The sequence below is a fragment of the Triplophysa rosa genome, linkage group LG16, assembly GCF_024868665.1.
Source record: "Triplophysa rosa linkage group LG16, Trosa_1v2, whole genome shotgun sequence".
Classification (NCBI taxonomy): domain Eukaryota; kingdom Metazoa; phylum Chordata; class Actinopteri; order Cypriniformes; family Nemacheilidae; genus Triplophysa; species Triplophysa rosa.
In genome coordinates this window covers 17,735,988-17,752,104 of record NC_079905.1, presented here as the reverse complement: position 1 = coordinate 17,752,104, position 16,117 = coordinate 17,735,988, and the positions used below count along the sequence as shown (strand labels likewise).

Genomic DNA, 16,117 nt, shown 5'->3' with positions numbered 1-16,117 from the left:
CTCTTTACAAGCTTCACAATTTGTAAAATCATTTAATAATTCCACCAAGCAAAGTCTAATTTAAAGTGCAAGCCTCACTTACGATATGCCTTCATTCAAGAATTTCATATAGGCATATTGACCTAGCTAACACAAGAAACATTAAATATTGTCCATTTCTACTAATACATCAATCCAGAGGCAGGTCCAGCCTGCACTCATCATCAGTTCAATACAGCTTCAATACATTTGTATATTAGTCTGGCTCATCTTCTATTGTACTGGGACGATCCTCCGTGTCTGACGTGTCTGTGTGACGTAACTTGCTTGATCTGTGGAACAACTTCATGAGGTCTTGAAAGCGTTCCAAAACCTATGGAGAAAATATGTTTTTTTCCCCAGCTGTGACTTATAATGGTTGATCCAAACGCAGTGCATAGGCTACGCTATACTCGGAGGGGTGGTTTCCCAGACAGGGATTATCTTAAACCAGGAATAGGTTTTCGTTAAATTAGGCCATTTAAGTCGTTTTTACATTCATGCCTTACAAAACAACATTACTTGTGTGCATTTTGAGACAACACAATGGCACTGATGTATTGTTGTTTTCAGATTGGACAGCTCTAACATTTACATGAGTCTAGGACTAGTATTAATCCCTGTCTGGCAAACCGCCCCTGCATGTCAAAAGTAAATAAAGATTTCAAATGGTTTATTTAAGATAAATATAACAGTGAATTTCACAGAGTGTGATCATTTCCTTTGCTCCTTTTGCACTTTTCCCTTTGATTTTGGATTTAAATATGGAACATGTTCTTCATGATCTTCAACCAACAAGCGCAAAAGTGTGCGTGTCGGAAAAAAAAAGTGTTCGAACCTCAGTGGCTGTTTTGTTACCCAGCTGGCCCGCAATGACACGAAAGGTGGCCATCTTGGCTCCTCTATGCTGACAGGTGGTTAGTATTACACGGTCTGCCTCCCTTTATCACACAGACAAAACACAATGAAACTTTTCTACGAAACCTCAAACCATACAGGCTCACAACTGTAAGGGTTTCACAACTATCTATGCAAATGAAAGAAATCATTTGACCTACAAATACATGTTTGTTTACATGATGTACGCCAAATGTTGTGCAACATTTCTAACCTTGTCCAGAGAACCACTTTTCTCCCATTTGGTGTATGAGAGCTGTTCTCAGCACAGAATGAGGTTTCTGTGGTCCCTTGCTTGATGTCGACTGAAGAATCTTCATCTACCTTATTTTCAAACTCTGTGCAGACAGTATTCTTTGCATTGTGCTTTCTTATATCTTTTGTCTGAGAAAGAAATATATTGATGGTTAATGAATGACTACTCAAATTAAAATGTAAAGAGTTTCAATGGTCGCTTGATGGGATACCTTGGCATGTTTGTCTCTCTTTTTCCGGTGTTTCTTGGCAGTGTTTTTATCTGGTGAGTAAGTTATGACTGGCTGACATCCTTCCACACTGGACACATTGTCTGCATCATCCTCATCCTCATCAGAGCACCAGTGCAGCTTTGGATGAAGATGCTTAAAAAATACCCAGAATTCCTCCAGCATGTCAGTGTGATCACAGAAGAGTGACTTGATTTGATTCTTAATCTGAGTAAAAAGAAACAAAACAAATGCACATAAGCAAAAAAAACAACAACAACTGCATTAAATAAATATTTAAGAGAACAAGTAACTGTTGATTTTTTACCTCTTTGGAGCTAACAAGAAATGATGGATCCCCTTGTAGAATGCACACAACATTTCTGTAAAGAGCTGACTGCTCTCCAAACGTACGCTCCAGTTGGCGTAGAAACCGTCTACTCTGCTCAAACGCCTGCTGCTCTGCCAGCTACAGCGAGAAAACAACATCAGTACCACTGAAGCCAATGGTAAAGTGATAGCTCACCCAAAAATAAAAATCCTGTCATCATTTACTCAGCCTAATGTCATTTCAAACCTGCATGACCTTCTTTCTTCCGCAGAAACCCAAAAGAAGATATTCTGAAGAAAGTTGGTAACTGAACAGTACGGGACCCCATTCACTTCTAATGTATGAACGCAAAACTAATGCAAGTGAATGGGGGCCAGTAAACAACATTCTTCAAAATATCTTCTATTGTGTTCTACAGGTTTGAAATGACAGGAGGGTAGTAAATGATGACAGAATTTTCATTTTTGGGTGAAGTATCCCTTTAACTAATCTAGCACATATGAGAATATAGCGCTCATTACCAGGCCACACTCTTCGGCTTGATCCGGATGCAAGAAGGCAGCGAAATCTCGAAGCAGTTCAGGCCACTCCATCAGCACAGGTTTGAGTCGCCTCAGCAACTCTAGCGATGTACGTCTCTCTGGGTCTTTCTCAAACTCAGACAGGACCCTCGAGAACTCATCTAACTTGTCTGGAACCACCTGAAGCACCTCATATACCTGGAAACAGAAAGCTAATGTAAATTCGTATAATGTTACGTTTAAATCATGTGTTTGACTGTCTGAAGCATTTCTTGCCTTTTGCAGGTAAGCTTGAGCAAAGGCAACATCTTTAGCATCTCTGTGGGGATCGTCATCCTGTGTGTCACTGTAAAGGACGGAAGGCGTTTCCACAACCGCGTGATCACGGTGCTCACCTGTAAGTTCAAAGATAAAACCCCAAATCACTTTGTCATTCATAAAGAACATGAAGCCGTTTTTAGTGTTTTGGAGAAGAGAAAAAACATTTACTTGTCATAAAAATCTGAACTTTTTCATGCAAAATACACTTAAATTTGGGGTGAAATATGAACCAGAATGCACACTTTCTTTCTCACCTAAAGTTTGATGGCTTGATTTCCCATCTGAATTTCCTTTGTTTTCCGATTGTGTCTTTGTGGCCAGCTGCTCCAACTTCTCCACGGTTTCCTGGTATTTACAAAAAGAAGGTGAATAAATTACAGGCTAACCTCAGTCACCTCAGATAAACCCAACAAACAAATGTGACCCTGGACCCCAAAACCAGTCATAAGGGTCAATTTTGTCGAAATTGAGATTCATACATCATCTGAAAGCTAAATAAATAAGCTTTCCAATGGTGTACAATTATTTGGCCGAGATACAATTATTTGAAAATCTGCAATCTGAGGGTGCAAAAAAATCAAAATATTGAGAAAATCGCCTTTGAAGTTGTCCATCAGAGGCGCTGTAGCAAGCGGCTGCTAAGAAGAAACAGGTTTGTTTAATCGCTCTCTATTGGCCTACTGCTGTAATGACGTTGTGGAGAGTAGATGAACACGAAAGCTGAAATTCTAAGCTTTACATAGATGCCAAATTTGATTGGGTAATTCCCAAAGAGCGGGCAGCAGCGAGCGAAGTTTGTAGGCGTGTTTCGGGACATTTTTGTTTGCGATTTTGCTGCATCCACTCAAAAAAATAAAGTTTTAGTTTATTTACGGTAGGAAATTTACTAAATATCTTCATGGAACATGATCTTTACTTAATATATCCTAATGATTTTGGGCAAAAAATGATTGTTGGCTATTGCTACAAATATACCCGTGCAACTTATGACTGGTTTTGTGGTCCAGAGTCACAAATGTTATGTGTCATAAAAAACAAAACAATCTCACCTGAAGCTCTGGATCAAGCACAACTTCTGAATCACTGTTGTCTTCACCTGATTCCTCCCATGTTTGTTTACAAGGGTCTTTCTTTTCTTTTACCTTCTGCTCCTCTTGTTTCTCTTCATCCATCACTTCCCCATCCAAAACCATCTCCGCGTTGTTGCCATCTTCTATGCTTGGCGTCGGGCTGCCTGAGGATTCAGAAAGCGTGAGAGACAGGTCTCTGACGTCTCTCTCATCACACTCTTCCACCTCATTTTCCATCGCGACACCATCGCAAGCGAGTTCTTCCTCTGCAGTTTTTTCCTCTCGGCAGTCGATTACAGTCTCTTCAACGGAGGTTGGACCACCCCCTGGACCACCCTGTGGCTCCCTCGTGGTGTTTACAATGTCTGAGGTTGTTTTCTTTCTGTTCTGTCTCATCGTTGTTCTTTTTGGAGCCAAGACTCTTTTAAAGATTTGTCGAGGTTTAGCCATTTGGCTGTTGCTTGCAAACACATAACCGGGAGGTAAGAGAAGAATCTGACTGAGAGGTTTTTGAGATATTTGGTACTGATTTGGTGTAAGTTTAAGCAGGGTGCCATGGTGCTGACTAACGTGTCCTTTACCCAATGCTGATGTCTTTATGATGGGGGTGGGACAAATAAAAGCGCTGTGGACTGGAGGGGAAGGAAGAGTGAGGATGAGTCCACCTTGGTTTGGTGCAACAGATGCTGCAACCACTGGTCCAGGATGAGAACTCAGCTGAGGTGTCACAACAGCAGGTGGTAAAGAAATGACCACTTTCCCCTGGGTCGAACCAATCTGAGCCACCTTTGGAGCACCGGAGGAGGCCATTGGTGCCCCTAGAGCATTTTGAAGAGGAACGGTCTCTAAAGACATCAATTCAGTGACTGAAGAGCGAGTTTGTGTAGGTACTCCTTGATTTTGTTCCACTGGAGATACCTTTGATAGACAATTCAGAGCTCCGATTCCAGATACACAAGGATTCATACGCTGTGGGAGATGAGGAGGGTTGGAAAGCGATGGACTTGCGACCGCAGAAGGCTTTGGACAAATGGCTGGCGCATGACTGACAACTTCCAGCTCCTCAGCTGACAGGGCAGGTTTGGAAGGTTTGTCCTTTTTCCTTCTGCAGGAAGCTTGATGTTTAAGGGTCTCGGCCAGGTCTTCGGGTAGGTCAGGAGGGTAACACGTGCCGGGAGGGAAGCTGCAATGTTGATCTGGACTCTCATTGGTTTCTTCTGTCGGATCAGCAGTTTGGGAGTCACCAGGGGGTTTGTTAAATATCCGTATGGGCTCATAAATGAGCTTAAGGTTTTTCTATGGAAAAAATGTAATATTTACTAAATCTGATGGTAACCACTTTGTTTTTGTATATATACAATAAATGTACAATATGTCTCTTTAATCCTATTGGTTACACTCATAAAAATAAAGGTTCTAAAGGGTTTTTAAGCCAGGATTATGGCTTATGCCTTAGTTAAATTAGGATATTTAAGTCACTTTTATTAAAATGCCTCAGATGAAAACATTACTGGTGTGCATCTTGAGACAAAACAATGGGGTGCGTTTCCCATGGTTGCAAGTTCCGTCGTTCCAACATAGTTCAACTATATAAGTGTTTTCCAAAACCATCGTTCCAACGATCAATCGCAAGCAGCATCGCAAAGTTGCGTGGTTGGAACTAATTTACAGGTCTAGAGCTGTGCTTAGAAGAATCGCTCCATATTATTATGACATGTAGACTTACATGCATCAAGCTTTTTTATCAAAGTAAGCAAGCAAAATGCAGTGCATTCTATATCAATCATTCTAAATATACACAAATTCAATTTGACATCTTTTAGTTTGTGAAGGAAATAGAAGCGCTGTTTTTTTTAAAGTGCGCATGACATGCGTGCCCTAGGACCCTGGGGAATCCCTGGGCGGAGTTACATAGGAGGAAACTTAAGAATGAGTTAAATATCGTGAAATAAAACAATAGAGAGCAAAAATACGACAACAAAAATAGTTTTCAGATGCAGTGTATATTATTTACAGCAATAATATGACATTCAATCGATCTAAACGGATTAATTAGAAGACGGTATTACTCCACCACCTATGTGACGTCATCAACGATGTTGTTGAACCAACGCTGTTCAAACGACAGATGTGCAACAAAGTGCGACAGATGTGCAAAAAAAGTGTTTTCGGGAAACAGTCGTGAGTAGCTAGTTAGTTTCTCAAACGATGCATCGTACTATCGTGGTTAACCAGCGAGTTATGTCGTTGTTCGGGAAACTCACCCCTGGCCGTGACATATGTGACCCTGGACAACAAAAACCAGTCTTATGGGTCAATTTTTCGAAATTGAGATTTTTACATAATCTGAAAGCTGAATAAAAAAACGTTTTATTGATGTATGAGTTGTTAGAATAGGACAATATCTGGCTGAGATACAACCGTTTAAAACTGGAATCTGAGAGCTCAAAAAAATCAAAATATTGAGAAAATTGCCTTTGATGTTGTTAATCATGGGCACTGTGGCAGACCATCCACTCACAAAAATAAAGTTTTTATATATTTAAGGTAGTAAATTTACAAAATATCTTCATGGAACATGATCTTTACTTAATATCCTAATGATTTTTGGCATAAAAGAAAAATCAATAATTTTGACCCACACAATGTATTTTTGTCTTTTACTAAAAATGTTCCCGTGCTACTTACGACTGGTTTTGTGATCCAGGGTCACATATTTTAAGACATGTCACTGCAATTTATTTTCAGTTAAGACAGCTCAAATCTTCCTTTTAGTCTGGGACTAGTCTTGAGCCTTGTCTGTGAAACCGGGCATACATGTTGTGGCGTCACGCCTGGCTAGGACTTTTTAATCCTTCCTAAATTTAAATTTTATGTCTGAATATAGTTTTATTTTCTTAATTTGCATTTATATACGTATATACATTCAATAACAAATTGTGCGTACAACAAAAAAATGTTACTGGAAAACGTTAATACTCTGTTAGATTTTTTTTATTGGTTTAAAATACAAAATAATTGTTATTATCGTATTCTCAACCCATTATTGTATCAAATTGCGAGTTAAGTTTTTTTACACTCACAAAAAACAACTGGCAAGACAACGTGTCGCTGCTGTCTTTCTGACACTTTGTATCTCAATATTTCATCATTTAAATTTTTTGTCATTAATAATTATTATTAGTCACCCTTTATGTTTGTCACTGGGTTTTGCGAATATCTAAGTCAGTGGTTCTCTAACTAGGGGCCCCAAGATGGATCCAGGGGGGTTACAGATTTTGTGGCATTTTATAAAATATAGAAATTTATCATACATTTTATACAATCAAACATTAGAAAAATAAGCCCACTAACCAAAAGAATTGATGTTCCAGCATTGTATACCTGAATATGTTTTTGGTTTAAGTATTAAGTTTAAGATTATAGGACAAAGTTTGAGAACCACTGCTCCAAGCAACAATGTATATTTTTAAATTCACAGTATTTAATCACTTAAAAAGTACAGTGTTTTTTCCATTTCCTGAAAAACAGCAAATTTGGACATCCAAGGTTTTAGAAGGACAGCAAAGATCTACAAGTCTACAACCAGTAATTGCAGAAAACAAAGCGGCAATTATTACCAAGAGCCAATCAGGTATGAGGCTCTGTTCTCTCTCCACCGGTGGGCGCTGGTCACAAGGACTGACTCTTTTACAGGCCAAAGGCATCGGGGGACATTCTCCTGTCACAAAATATGTCTGAAGCACACAAATGGAACTCTGATCAAACATGCACACTTGTATGGTTTCCAAACCCAGTCTTGCTGTCTACTACCCATACACCCAACAGTTAAACCTCAAATGAGATTTAAACCATTACACACACAGCCCACCTCACATGAAGTGCATGAGAGACTTAATTGTCTTTGATTGATTCCGATAGAATCTGACATTAGCCTGTTGCTACTGATCTAACAAGCTCTAAAAAGCATACAGATACACACAGCTCACTAGGATTTGAAACATTGTCTTAATGCACTCACCTTGATGACATTATGAAAGGGCTTTTGACATGCGTATTGGATGTGCGACTTTACACAAACAAAGCTCCTAGCGGCCAGCAGATAGCGGCACATCATCTGCAGCGGGTGCAGAGTATTTCTCATGTGTTTATGACCTAGAACCACAAGACTGAAGAGGGAACATGAGGAACATCGGTCACTTTAATGTTTGAATTAAAATCCTAAAGTAACGGAATAATGAATAAGGTTGAGTGTGGTACCAGTCTTCCGTTGAGGTGAAAGGGACTTTGAATCGAGAGGGGTGCAGCTGGATGACAGGAAGCAGCTCTGGGTAGAGAAACACCGGTCGGGTCACCATCAACCAGGCCAAATGAGCCGGAAACTGAGATCCTAGTGCCAACAAAGAGTAAACAAAATACAGACAATTAAAGGTGATATACAGTATATACAAATGTATGTAAACAGTTGAGTTGTTACTTTAAAAAAGTGAAAGTGATCTATTAGTCAGATATGGTGACCCATACCTGAAATGTGACCTCTGCATTTAACCCATCCAGAGAGTAGTGAACACACGCACAACAAGTGGTGAACACACATACACCCGGAGCAGTGGGCAGCTATCACTGCAGCGCCCGGGGAGCAAGTAGGGGTAAGGTGCCTTGCTCAAGGGCACCTCAGTCGTTACCCGCCGGCCATGAGAATCGAACCGGCAACCTTCTGGTCCGACTCTCTAACCACTAGGCCACGACTGCCCCCCAGCGCAGGATCCCTTTAGTGGGAAGCACTGCATGTTTACGTTTTCTGCTGTACAGTGAGACGTTTAGATGAATTACCAGGAAAGCGTTGACTGGAAAGTGTGGCATCTTCTCTCTGTGACTGTGTTAGTTCCTCCAGCAGGGAAAGAGCACCCTGAAGGTTACAGACTCTGAAGATGCTGGTGAAGCCGGACTCCACTTGACCACGCATTTGTTCGCTTTGCTGAGCAAACATTTGCAGCTCCAACTAAAAGGAAAAACAAAGATTACCAGACGTATCCTCTGCATCCTCTTTACATTATAGGCGGGTATAGTTTGCATTGTCTCACCAAAAACTGTTTGCATGTTGAAGCCTCGATCTCCAAGCCTTTGACTGAGCTGCTCAACATGTTCACCTGTGTGAGAAGCTGCACGTGCTGCAGGACAAAACAAACAGAACATTTTATCCAATAGCACAGATGCAACCACATATACAGTATATACATATACAGTAGGTATGATTATGTAAATTCCACATTGCACAGCTTCAGACGCAACGATACATGGATCATCTTGGAACAGGCAACATGTCTTTTACTGTCGTGAGTCATTCTCAAAGTTCGTTTTTTATGTTGTTTATACGTATATGTGGTATTTTTAATATGCTTTAAGACAAACCCTTGCTGAGTATTTTCTCCATAACTTGCAGTATTCGACCAATCACTACGCACTGGTTAACTGGCCAATCATAGCACATCTTGCTTTTCGGAGCGATGAGCTTTGTTAAAAATCTGAGCATTCCAGAGAGGCGGGGCAAAGAGGAGATACTAACATGCACGGTATGTGGAAAATACAGCGTTTTTGAACCTTAAATCATGTATACACATTGCATTACATCTAAAATAAATGATAATATTAGTTTTAGCCATGTCAAATGACCCCTTTAATGAAGCTGAGGTGCAGAGTTACATTCAAGCTATTTTAAGGCAGAAAATAATATTTTAACAGGAGAAAACGTTTAAATATGTAATTTTAATGGTCAATTATTAGTTTTAAGGGATAAAATTATCAACCACAGGGGGACATTAACATTTTTTATTACTTCTGCTTTAAATGAACCATTTTCCAGAAAACGCAGTAATGTTTATAGTATTACTGCCGAGTGTCTGATGGCAGTGGGCGGAGTCTAACCTGCTGGATGTGCTGCTGTAGCTGGAGTTTCTGAGCTGCGCTGAGGATCATGGGAGTTAAGGTGCTGGAGGGATTCTGAGGGCAAGGTGGGGGAACAGGCACACCTTTACTTTCCAGCAGAGCCTTACTTTTCCTCAGTGCCACCAGCTGTTCTCGGACTGTTCGATAACGCTGCTTCAAGACATCTGCCAGTGGGTCCTCGACACATCTACACACAGAAAAATGTCATTTTAAATGGCATGTTGCATATTTCAATGGCTCGCTAAGCTCCGCCCCCCTGTTACTGCTGCCCAATCACACAAGCTTTACAGAACCACATAGTAATGAATTGGAGTTTATTAGTAAAACACGCTCATTGGGTGGTAAAAAATGAAATATTTTGTTCTCTGCATATCACTCTGCAAAGCATTCATCAAAGTCATTGTTTAAAGAAACTGAGATAAAAGTTGTCACGTGCTCATATTTTGAGGACGATCTTACTGAATGTTCTCCAGAAGGGCAGGCGCCTCCTGCGCAGGGTTCTCCTCTTCCTCTTTTTCCTCTTCTTCCTCATGCCCGTCTTCATCCTGACCAAGCGATTCATCCTGAAACTACAGGAAGTGGAGGAGATTAATGACAAAGTAGGGCTGCACAATGAATCGAAATCACACAGTGCAATATGCATATCACAATAGTTTGCAATAACTAAAATGATTTTAATAGTTCAAAAAGTTGTGTACTCAAATTTTTAGGTCGATGTACATAACTTACATGAAGGTGAAACAAGTCGGCTATGGAATTTTTAAATGGTTAATATTGAGTTTTTAATTTATACGTTCATATAATTCGTATAGATTTTACATTATTGCATCACATATTGTATATTGCATATGAAGTTATCACATCACATATTGTGCAGCCGTAGTGCAGAGCAAAAAAAGAGGAAATGTGGACAGGTCAGAGGTCACAAAGCTATCATATAGATGAGTAAATCCTTACTGCATCAAACAGCTCCTCCATCAAATCATTGACTTCTTTCTCTGGAGATTAAAGAGAAGTATGTGATTAATAAAGCACAGCTAATGCTGATGGACTTTTTTCTGCTGTGAAGTGAACTCACTGGTGATACGCACTGCCTTGTCATTTCTGTAGTCCTCGTCATCTGGCTCGTCAGTGTCAGCCAGGAAATTATACTCTGGGTCATCTTCATCATCACCCTCCTCTGACCAGAGAACAACAAGAGGTTAAGATACACATTAGAGGACGGAACGTGATTCAACACGTGATGAGCGTTTCATTTTCAAGCCAATGGCTTTACCTTCATTCTCCTCTGAAGTCATGAGGCCTTGCAGCCACTGCGACCATTCCCGATCCTCAGGGGCGGAGCCTGACTTGTACATGTCGGGAGTGATGTCAGGAGCACGTAACTCCGCCTCCAGACGCCCTAGTGGGACATCCCTCAGAGGGCGTTTTGATCGCGTTCGAAACGAAATGAGACTCTCATCTCCATTACTGCTGCTAAGATTCTAGAGCCACAGAGAGAAACAGTTTTTTGTCTCTTTACAGTTTTATGTATTTGTTCATAAACACTTAATTTGATTTAGTTCAAATAATATCTAAACATCAGCAGTAAGTGAGGCTGCACCTGATATGACTCTGTGCAGTCAGTGCCAATGGCCAGCTCCTCATCCACAGCATGAAGTTTCTCAAGGAAGCTGCACTCAGGTGCTCCCGACGGAGTCGCAGGGGGTGGTGGGGGTCCCATTGGGGCGACGGCCACTGTAAGGTGCCTGGATCTACGAAGGCTCTAAAATAAATACAATAAACTCACAACTCACAAGCATGACAGCATTATATAGTTAAACCTCTGTAGCAAAAAAGCGTAAAGAATATTCATAAAGGTAAATTTACCAAAAGGAAATCCCACTTCAACATCTTTAAACAAGAATGACATTTATATTTTTGAAAGTTGAGTTCAAAGTCTATAAATAAGAATGCAATAAAACCATCTATATTTTGTACTGTTCATCATTTTAAATGAATGTTTTATTTATTACTATTATTTATTTATTAAAATTATTTTACTGTTCTTTCTTTTCCCCCTCTTTTATTCTATCTTAGGATGTATCTTCCTTAAATAGTACATTCAAAGGTATGTTACATTTGTAAAAAAAAATGTTTGTATGGAAGAGGAACGCTATATGTTTATTTCATGTCATCTGTGTTTCATCTGTGCAATAAAAGGATACATTTTATAAGAGAATCAACTCTTATAGATGAATCGGTTCAAAAAACGGATTCGACAAAGTCTTTTTTCTTTTTTCTAAATCACTCGAGTCATCACTCGAATGTTCACAGAAATTTTACAAGCTCTAAAATATTGCAGTAAAAAGTATAAAGATAAACATTTTTACTAGTGCATATAACTATTTAAAGATGAAATATTATTCTGTCCTAAGTTTTTTAATCATCAAAACATAATTTGGTAACACAGTAAGGTTACATTTGTTAACATAAACTAACAATAAGCAATAGTTTTTCACCATGTATTAATCCTTGTTAACATCAATACAATTATTGATGTTATTTCAGGTGCATTAACTAATGTTAACACTTACGACTTTAAAAATGTTTTAGTAAATGCTTAAATTAGCATAAATGCTGTATAGATTATCTATCTATCTTAAGTTCTTGTTAGCTAATACATGTACATTGAGTCATTTAGCAGACGCTTTTATCCAAAGCGACTTACAGAGAGTTCAGGGAGCAATAAGCGATATGTCATACAGGAGCAATAATACAATAATGAGATAATGCACTCATTGTTAACAAATACAACCATATTGTAAAGTGTTCCCTATAATTTTAAGCAATATCACCCAAGCATAGATCCGTCTGCAGATAATTTACCGTTCTGGAAACGCTGGATCTCTCATCATGTTCAGAGTGTGATCTGTGAAGTTTCACTCGAGTGCCTCGTGGAGAAGATACTGAGCTTTCCAAATCACTTTCCAGAAGAGTCTGCAAAACACATACCGGTGAGCTACAAATATTCAACATAAAAATAAAAAAAATTACTCTCTCGACCTCCTCGGCCGTCTCGTCTTCCTCCTCTTCATCGGGCTGATACTCTTCATCAGAGGAGTCTTCATCTTCTAAGGGAATATCGACAAACTGGGGTCCCTTCTGTAAATGCATTCCAACATCCAGGATTTAATGCCACAATGCCGTTTTCATAAAAACGGATTCTGGTTCAACTGAACCTTTGCGGTTACCTTCATCTCAATTGGCTTCTTAATTGGTGAAATGTTCCATGCTGGAATGACCTACAGAAAATACAATTATTGTACAATATTTTTTTATTGTACAATATATATTTTTTAATTAAAATTTTATTAAAATTGAACTCAAAAATCATGTTTTTTATTATGTTGTTATGTTTTTATTGTGTTAGTTGGCTGTATTTTTTATGGCTTAAATCAAAACAAACCAACTGCAGTTTGATTGATATTAATTGGAATGCGCAATAAAAAAAACATGATTTTTGAAATAAAAAAGGACTTCAAAAACAAACTCTTCATTTCATTTTCTGTCATTTAAAAAAGGTTTAGAGAGCCAACAACTAGAATCCTAGATTAATACGAATACTTTTTGATGTCGGTGTCATTTCATTGTTTCGATGAGTTTACCATTATACTAAAATGTCGAAGAAAAACATGAATAAACGCATAGCTACTACATATTGAAAGTAGCATACTTACAACTCCTTTTTCCACAACCTCCTTCAGTTTGGAGCGAGTCATCTTGGGTTCCTGAGAGAAAGAGAGAGAGAGAGCACACATTTATGCATTTAAAGCACAGTTGCCTACTGCATCTACAGTAGCAAAACAGAAAACACAGTCTCGATGTATTTAACACAACATTGACACTCACAAACACAGGAACAGGTTCCGTTTCATTGATGGCAGCCTTCATCATGGCCACAACGTGTTCATTGGTAATAACTTCCTGCAGAAAAAAAGCACACAGCACACCATTATTCAGGTTAGCTCTTAATATAGTCAAAGAGCCAATGCTGTACTTAATTCAGAAACACATGAGAGGACATGGCAACTGGTGACTAGGGCAGCGACATTTGCGCAGAGGTTGAGAAAGCTGTTCACACTCACATGAATAATGTTGCGAACATTTGCCGAGGTCAAGTTATGCTGTCGAGATTTATTTTCAAGGTCTCTGTCCAAATCTCGGTCGATCTCCACCTCTGGCTGGATTTCATCTTCATCTACAACCTGCTGATCTTCTACTTCACCTGCTGCTTCTCTCTTCCTCCTCGAACCTTTCCTTCGGCCCACCGGTCGAGTTCCACTCTGCTCTTTATCTTAAAGACAGGACTGGGGCTGAACTTTTGGACATTTAGAAGGGCTCTTCTTGTTGTCAACTGATCCACTTATTTGGGTTTTTAATTGTGTTGTTTTTTCAATCATTTAACTCAATATTTGCCCCAAAATGTTTTCAGCACACGAAAATGTGCATTCTGGTATTAACACCAAATATCATAACAATTCTTTGAGAACTTACCCAAGGAGATGACCAAGGCCTTTTCAGCATCATCTTCAGGTGTCTGGGTACATGAAGCATGTTGTTCTTGGCCTAAAAACATTCCGTTTTTTATAATCTGATTTTAACAACAAAACTATTTCTGATACAGATATTTGTCACGTTCAAAGAACTTTTGCCATTGAAAATAATTTTACTAGCTAGTTTATAGCCGCACCGGCATCTAATCGTTTTCATTGAACATGGATTGGATCAATTTCAAATTCACCAGGCATCACAAGTTAAAATACAAAAGGAAAAAATACAAAGGAAAAAACATGACAACCTTTAGATAACATTTTTGCTATGACATATTTCTTAACAACATTAACTTATATGTGACTTATATGACAACAGGATCATTTTAATTTGAAAGGTTTTGAGACACAGCTAGAGTTTAAGGACGTGTTTACAGTTCTTACAGGCACTGTCAGACTGAGGACCGGAGGCTCTGATCTTAGTGTAGCGCCTGGATGAGCCTCTCATGTCAGTTACATCAGTCAAGTCCTCGGGCTCTTCAGCTCTCGGTACTTTACACTGAGAGAGTCCACTTCTCCTGCTCTTTAACCTCCGTTTGCGGCTTTGATCCATCATTCAAACCTATCGAGAAGAAATAGGATCAATGCAAATGATCAAAAAATGCACGTCGTAGAAATGTTAAGAGAAAATGAAATAAAAATCACATATGGGTCCAGGGAACCTTATATCTAACTATGCATTTGTTTATAACTTGTGACATCATTTGTTGTCCATTGTGTCATTGAGCTCTCGTTTCGTATTGTAAAAAGAAAATAGTGGAACAGAAGCAATACCTTTAAAGGTACTATCGTGTACCTCCGTTTGTCATATTTCATGTTTTTATTTCATTGAAGCAAGTAAAACATTTAGATTTAACCGCAATACGCCCGCCAACATGAAACAGCGGCGACGTGATGACGAAATGCACAACAAAGCTCGTCACTTCCTATTAAACGAACGGAATAGGACAGTTCCAAACTAAAAGTCACCAAGACGGTTCTCCAACTAAGTTTGATGTTTTATTTTTCATACTGTATTCATCTGTTTATTATAGTGAATTAAAAAGTAAAAGGCAGATAAATATGGAAGTTTTTTTGTTGCGTGAACTTACTTGTGACCCTGTCTGTAAAAACAAACGAACATAAAGTTTGATTTCAATCTTTAATTTAATATAATTTCTTTGACATGGCCTTACTCAGATAAAGATATCAAGATGATGTTTTCACAGAATGTTCTTTACATGATGTAAAATATTTTCTTAAACAGTACATCTGTTAAAAAACACTGTATGGAAAGTCCCCATTATAAGTTAATGTCAAGTTTAACGTCACATTTATGACCTATTTAGTCCCTAAATGGCGCAGGTTTTAATTTAGCCGCATAACATTAACCAGTTTAGCAAACTTGCAAATAGATTTAAAGCATCAGCTGTGATGAATAATGATATCCACCTGTTCCTCATCAGATGTTATAAAACACCTCTAACCAACAGAGCAAACTCTTAGTAGCCTATCTGAAGGTCTAAAACAGTTGCTGCAATTTGGGCCGTTTCAGAAATGTTTGCGTTTGGAGGAAATTCACCAAGTGTAGGAAACATATCGACACCTAAAGGGATCTCCAGGCAAAATTTGCCACTTACTCCTAGAAGGATTCCCAAATTTACCATTCCTCCAAAATTATCACTGTCTCCTCGAGTTTACCTTAAGCTGGACAAAGATGAGGACACACAAGAGCTGTTATCATCAGAAAGTCCGGAGAAGCAGTCTCCTAGACATCTGCCTTCTATTGCATCACCATTTATTTCTGCCAAACTTCGCTTCACTCCTAAGACGAAACGACTGCAAAGAACTGCCATGGATGACCTCTCTGACCCTTCGACGCGGGCTGCCATGTCTTTGGAACACGTGGGAAAGGTCACAACACCTTATGGCTTTCGGACCTTAGCTGCCAGTCCCAATGTGAGCCGCAGGGAGTCAT

The 16,117-nt window shown here is 39.1% G+C and overlaps 1 protein-coding gene across 1 annotated transcript; it reads right to left on the bottom strand.

Annotated features, from left to right (window-relative positions):
* Positions 1-231: 231 nt before the first annotated feature.
* Positions 232-15,058, bottom strand: gon4la (gon-4 like a). The gene is made up of 29 exons (XM_057354633.1): positions 14,935-15,058; positions 14,545-14,722; positions 14,105-14,176; positions 13,696-13,904; positions 13,460-13,534; positions 13,288-13,338; positions 12,802-12,852; positions 12,614-12,712; positions 12,437-12,547; positions 11,172-11,333; positions 10,845-11,052; positions 10,647-10,748; positions 10,526-10,566; positions 10,028-10,137; positions 9,548-9,755; positions 8,707-8,793; positions 8,456-8,624; positions 7,883-8,012; positions 7,644-7,791; positions 7,243-7,359; positions 3,602-4,918; positions 2,807-2,897; positions 2,508-2,626; positions 2,232-2,429; positions 1,708-1,848; positions 1,383-1,607; positions 1,130-1,299; positions 857-959; positions 232-352 (listed from the first exon to the last, which is right to left on the bottom strand). The coding sequence occupies exons 2-29, from the start codon at positions 14,714-14,716 to the stop codon at positions 236-238; spliced, it is 4,803 nt and encodes a 1,600-aa protein (XP_057210616.1). The 5' UTR covers positions 14,717-14,722; positions 14,935-15,058; the 3' UTR covers positions 232-235.
* Between the last annotated feature and the right edge of the window lie 1,059 nt (positions 15,059-16,117).

What these genes read in the sequence shown, in the direction of transcription:
- gon4la (XM_057354633.1), bottom strand. Translation starts at nt 14,716, where the DNA reads ATGATGGATCAAAGCCGCAAACGGAGGTTAAAGAGCAGGAGAAGTGGA. An exon ending in GCCCTTCTGGAGAACATTCA is followed by an intron (nt 9,756 to 10,027) that starts GTAAGATCGTCC and finishes TTCTGTGTGTAG; the next exon opens with ATGTGTCGAGGACCCACTGG. An exon ending in CTCAAGCTTACCTGCAAAAG is followed by an intron (nt 2,430 to 2,507) that starts GCAAGAAATGCT and finishes TTCTGTTTCCAG; the next exon opens with GTATATGAGGTGCTTCAGGT.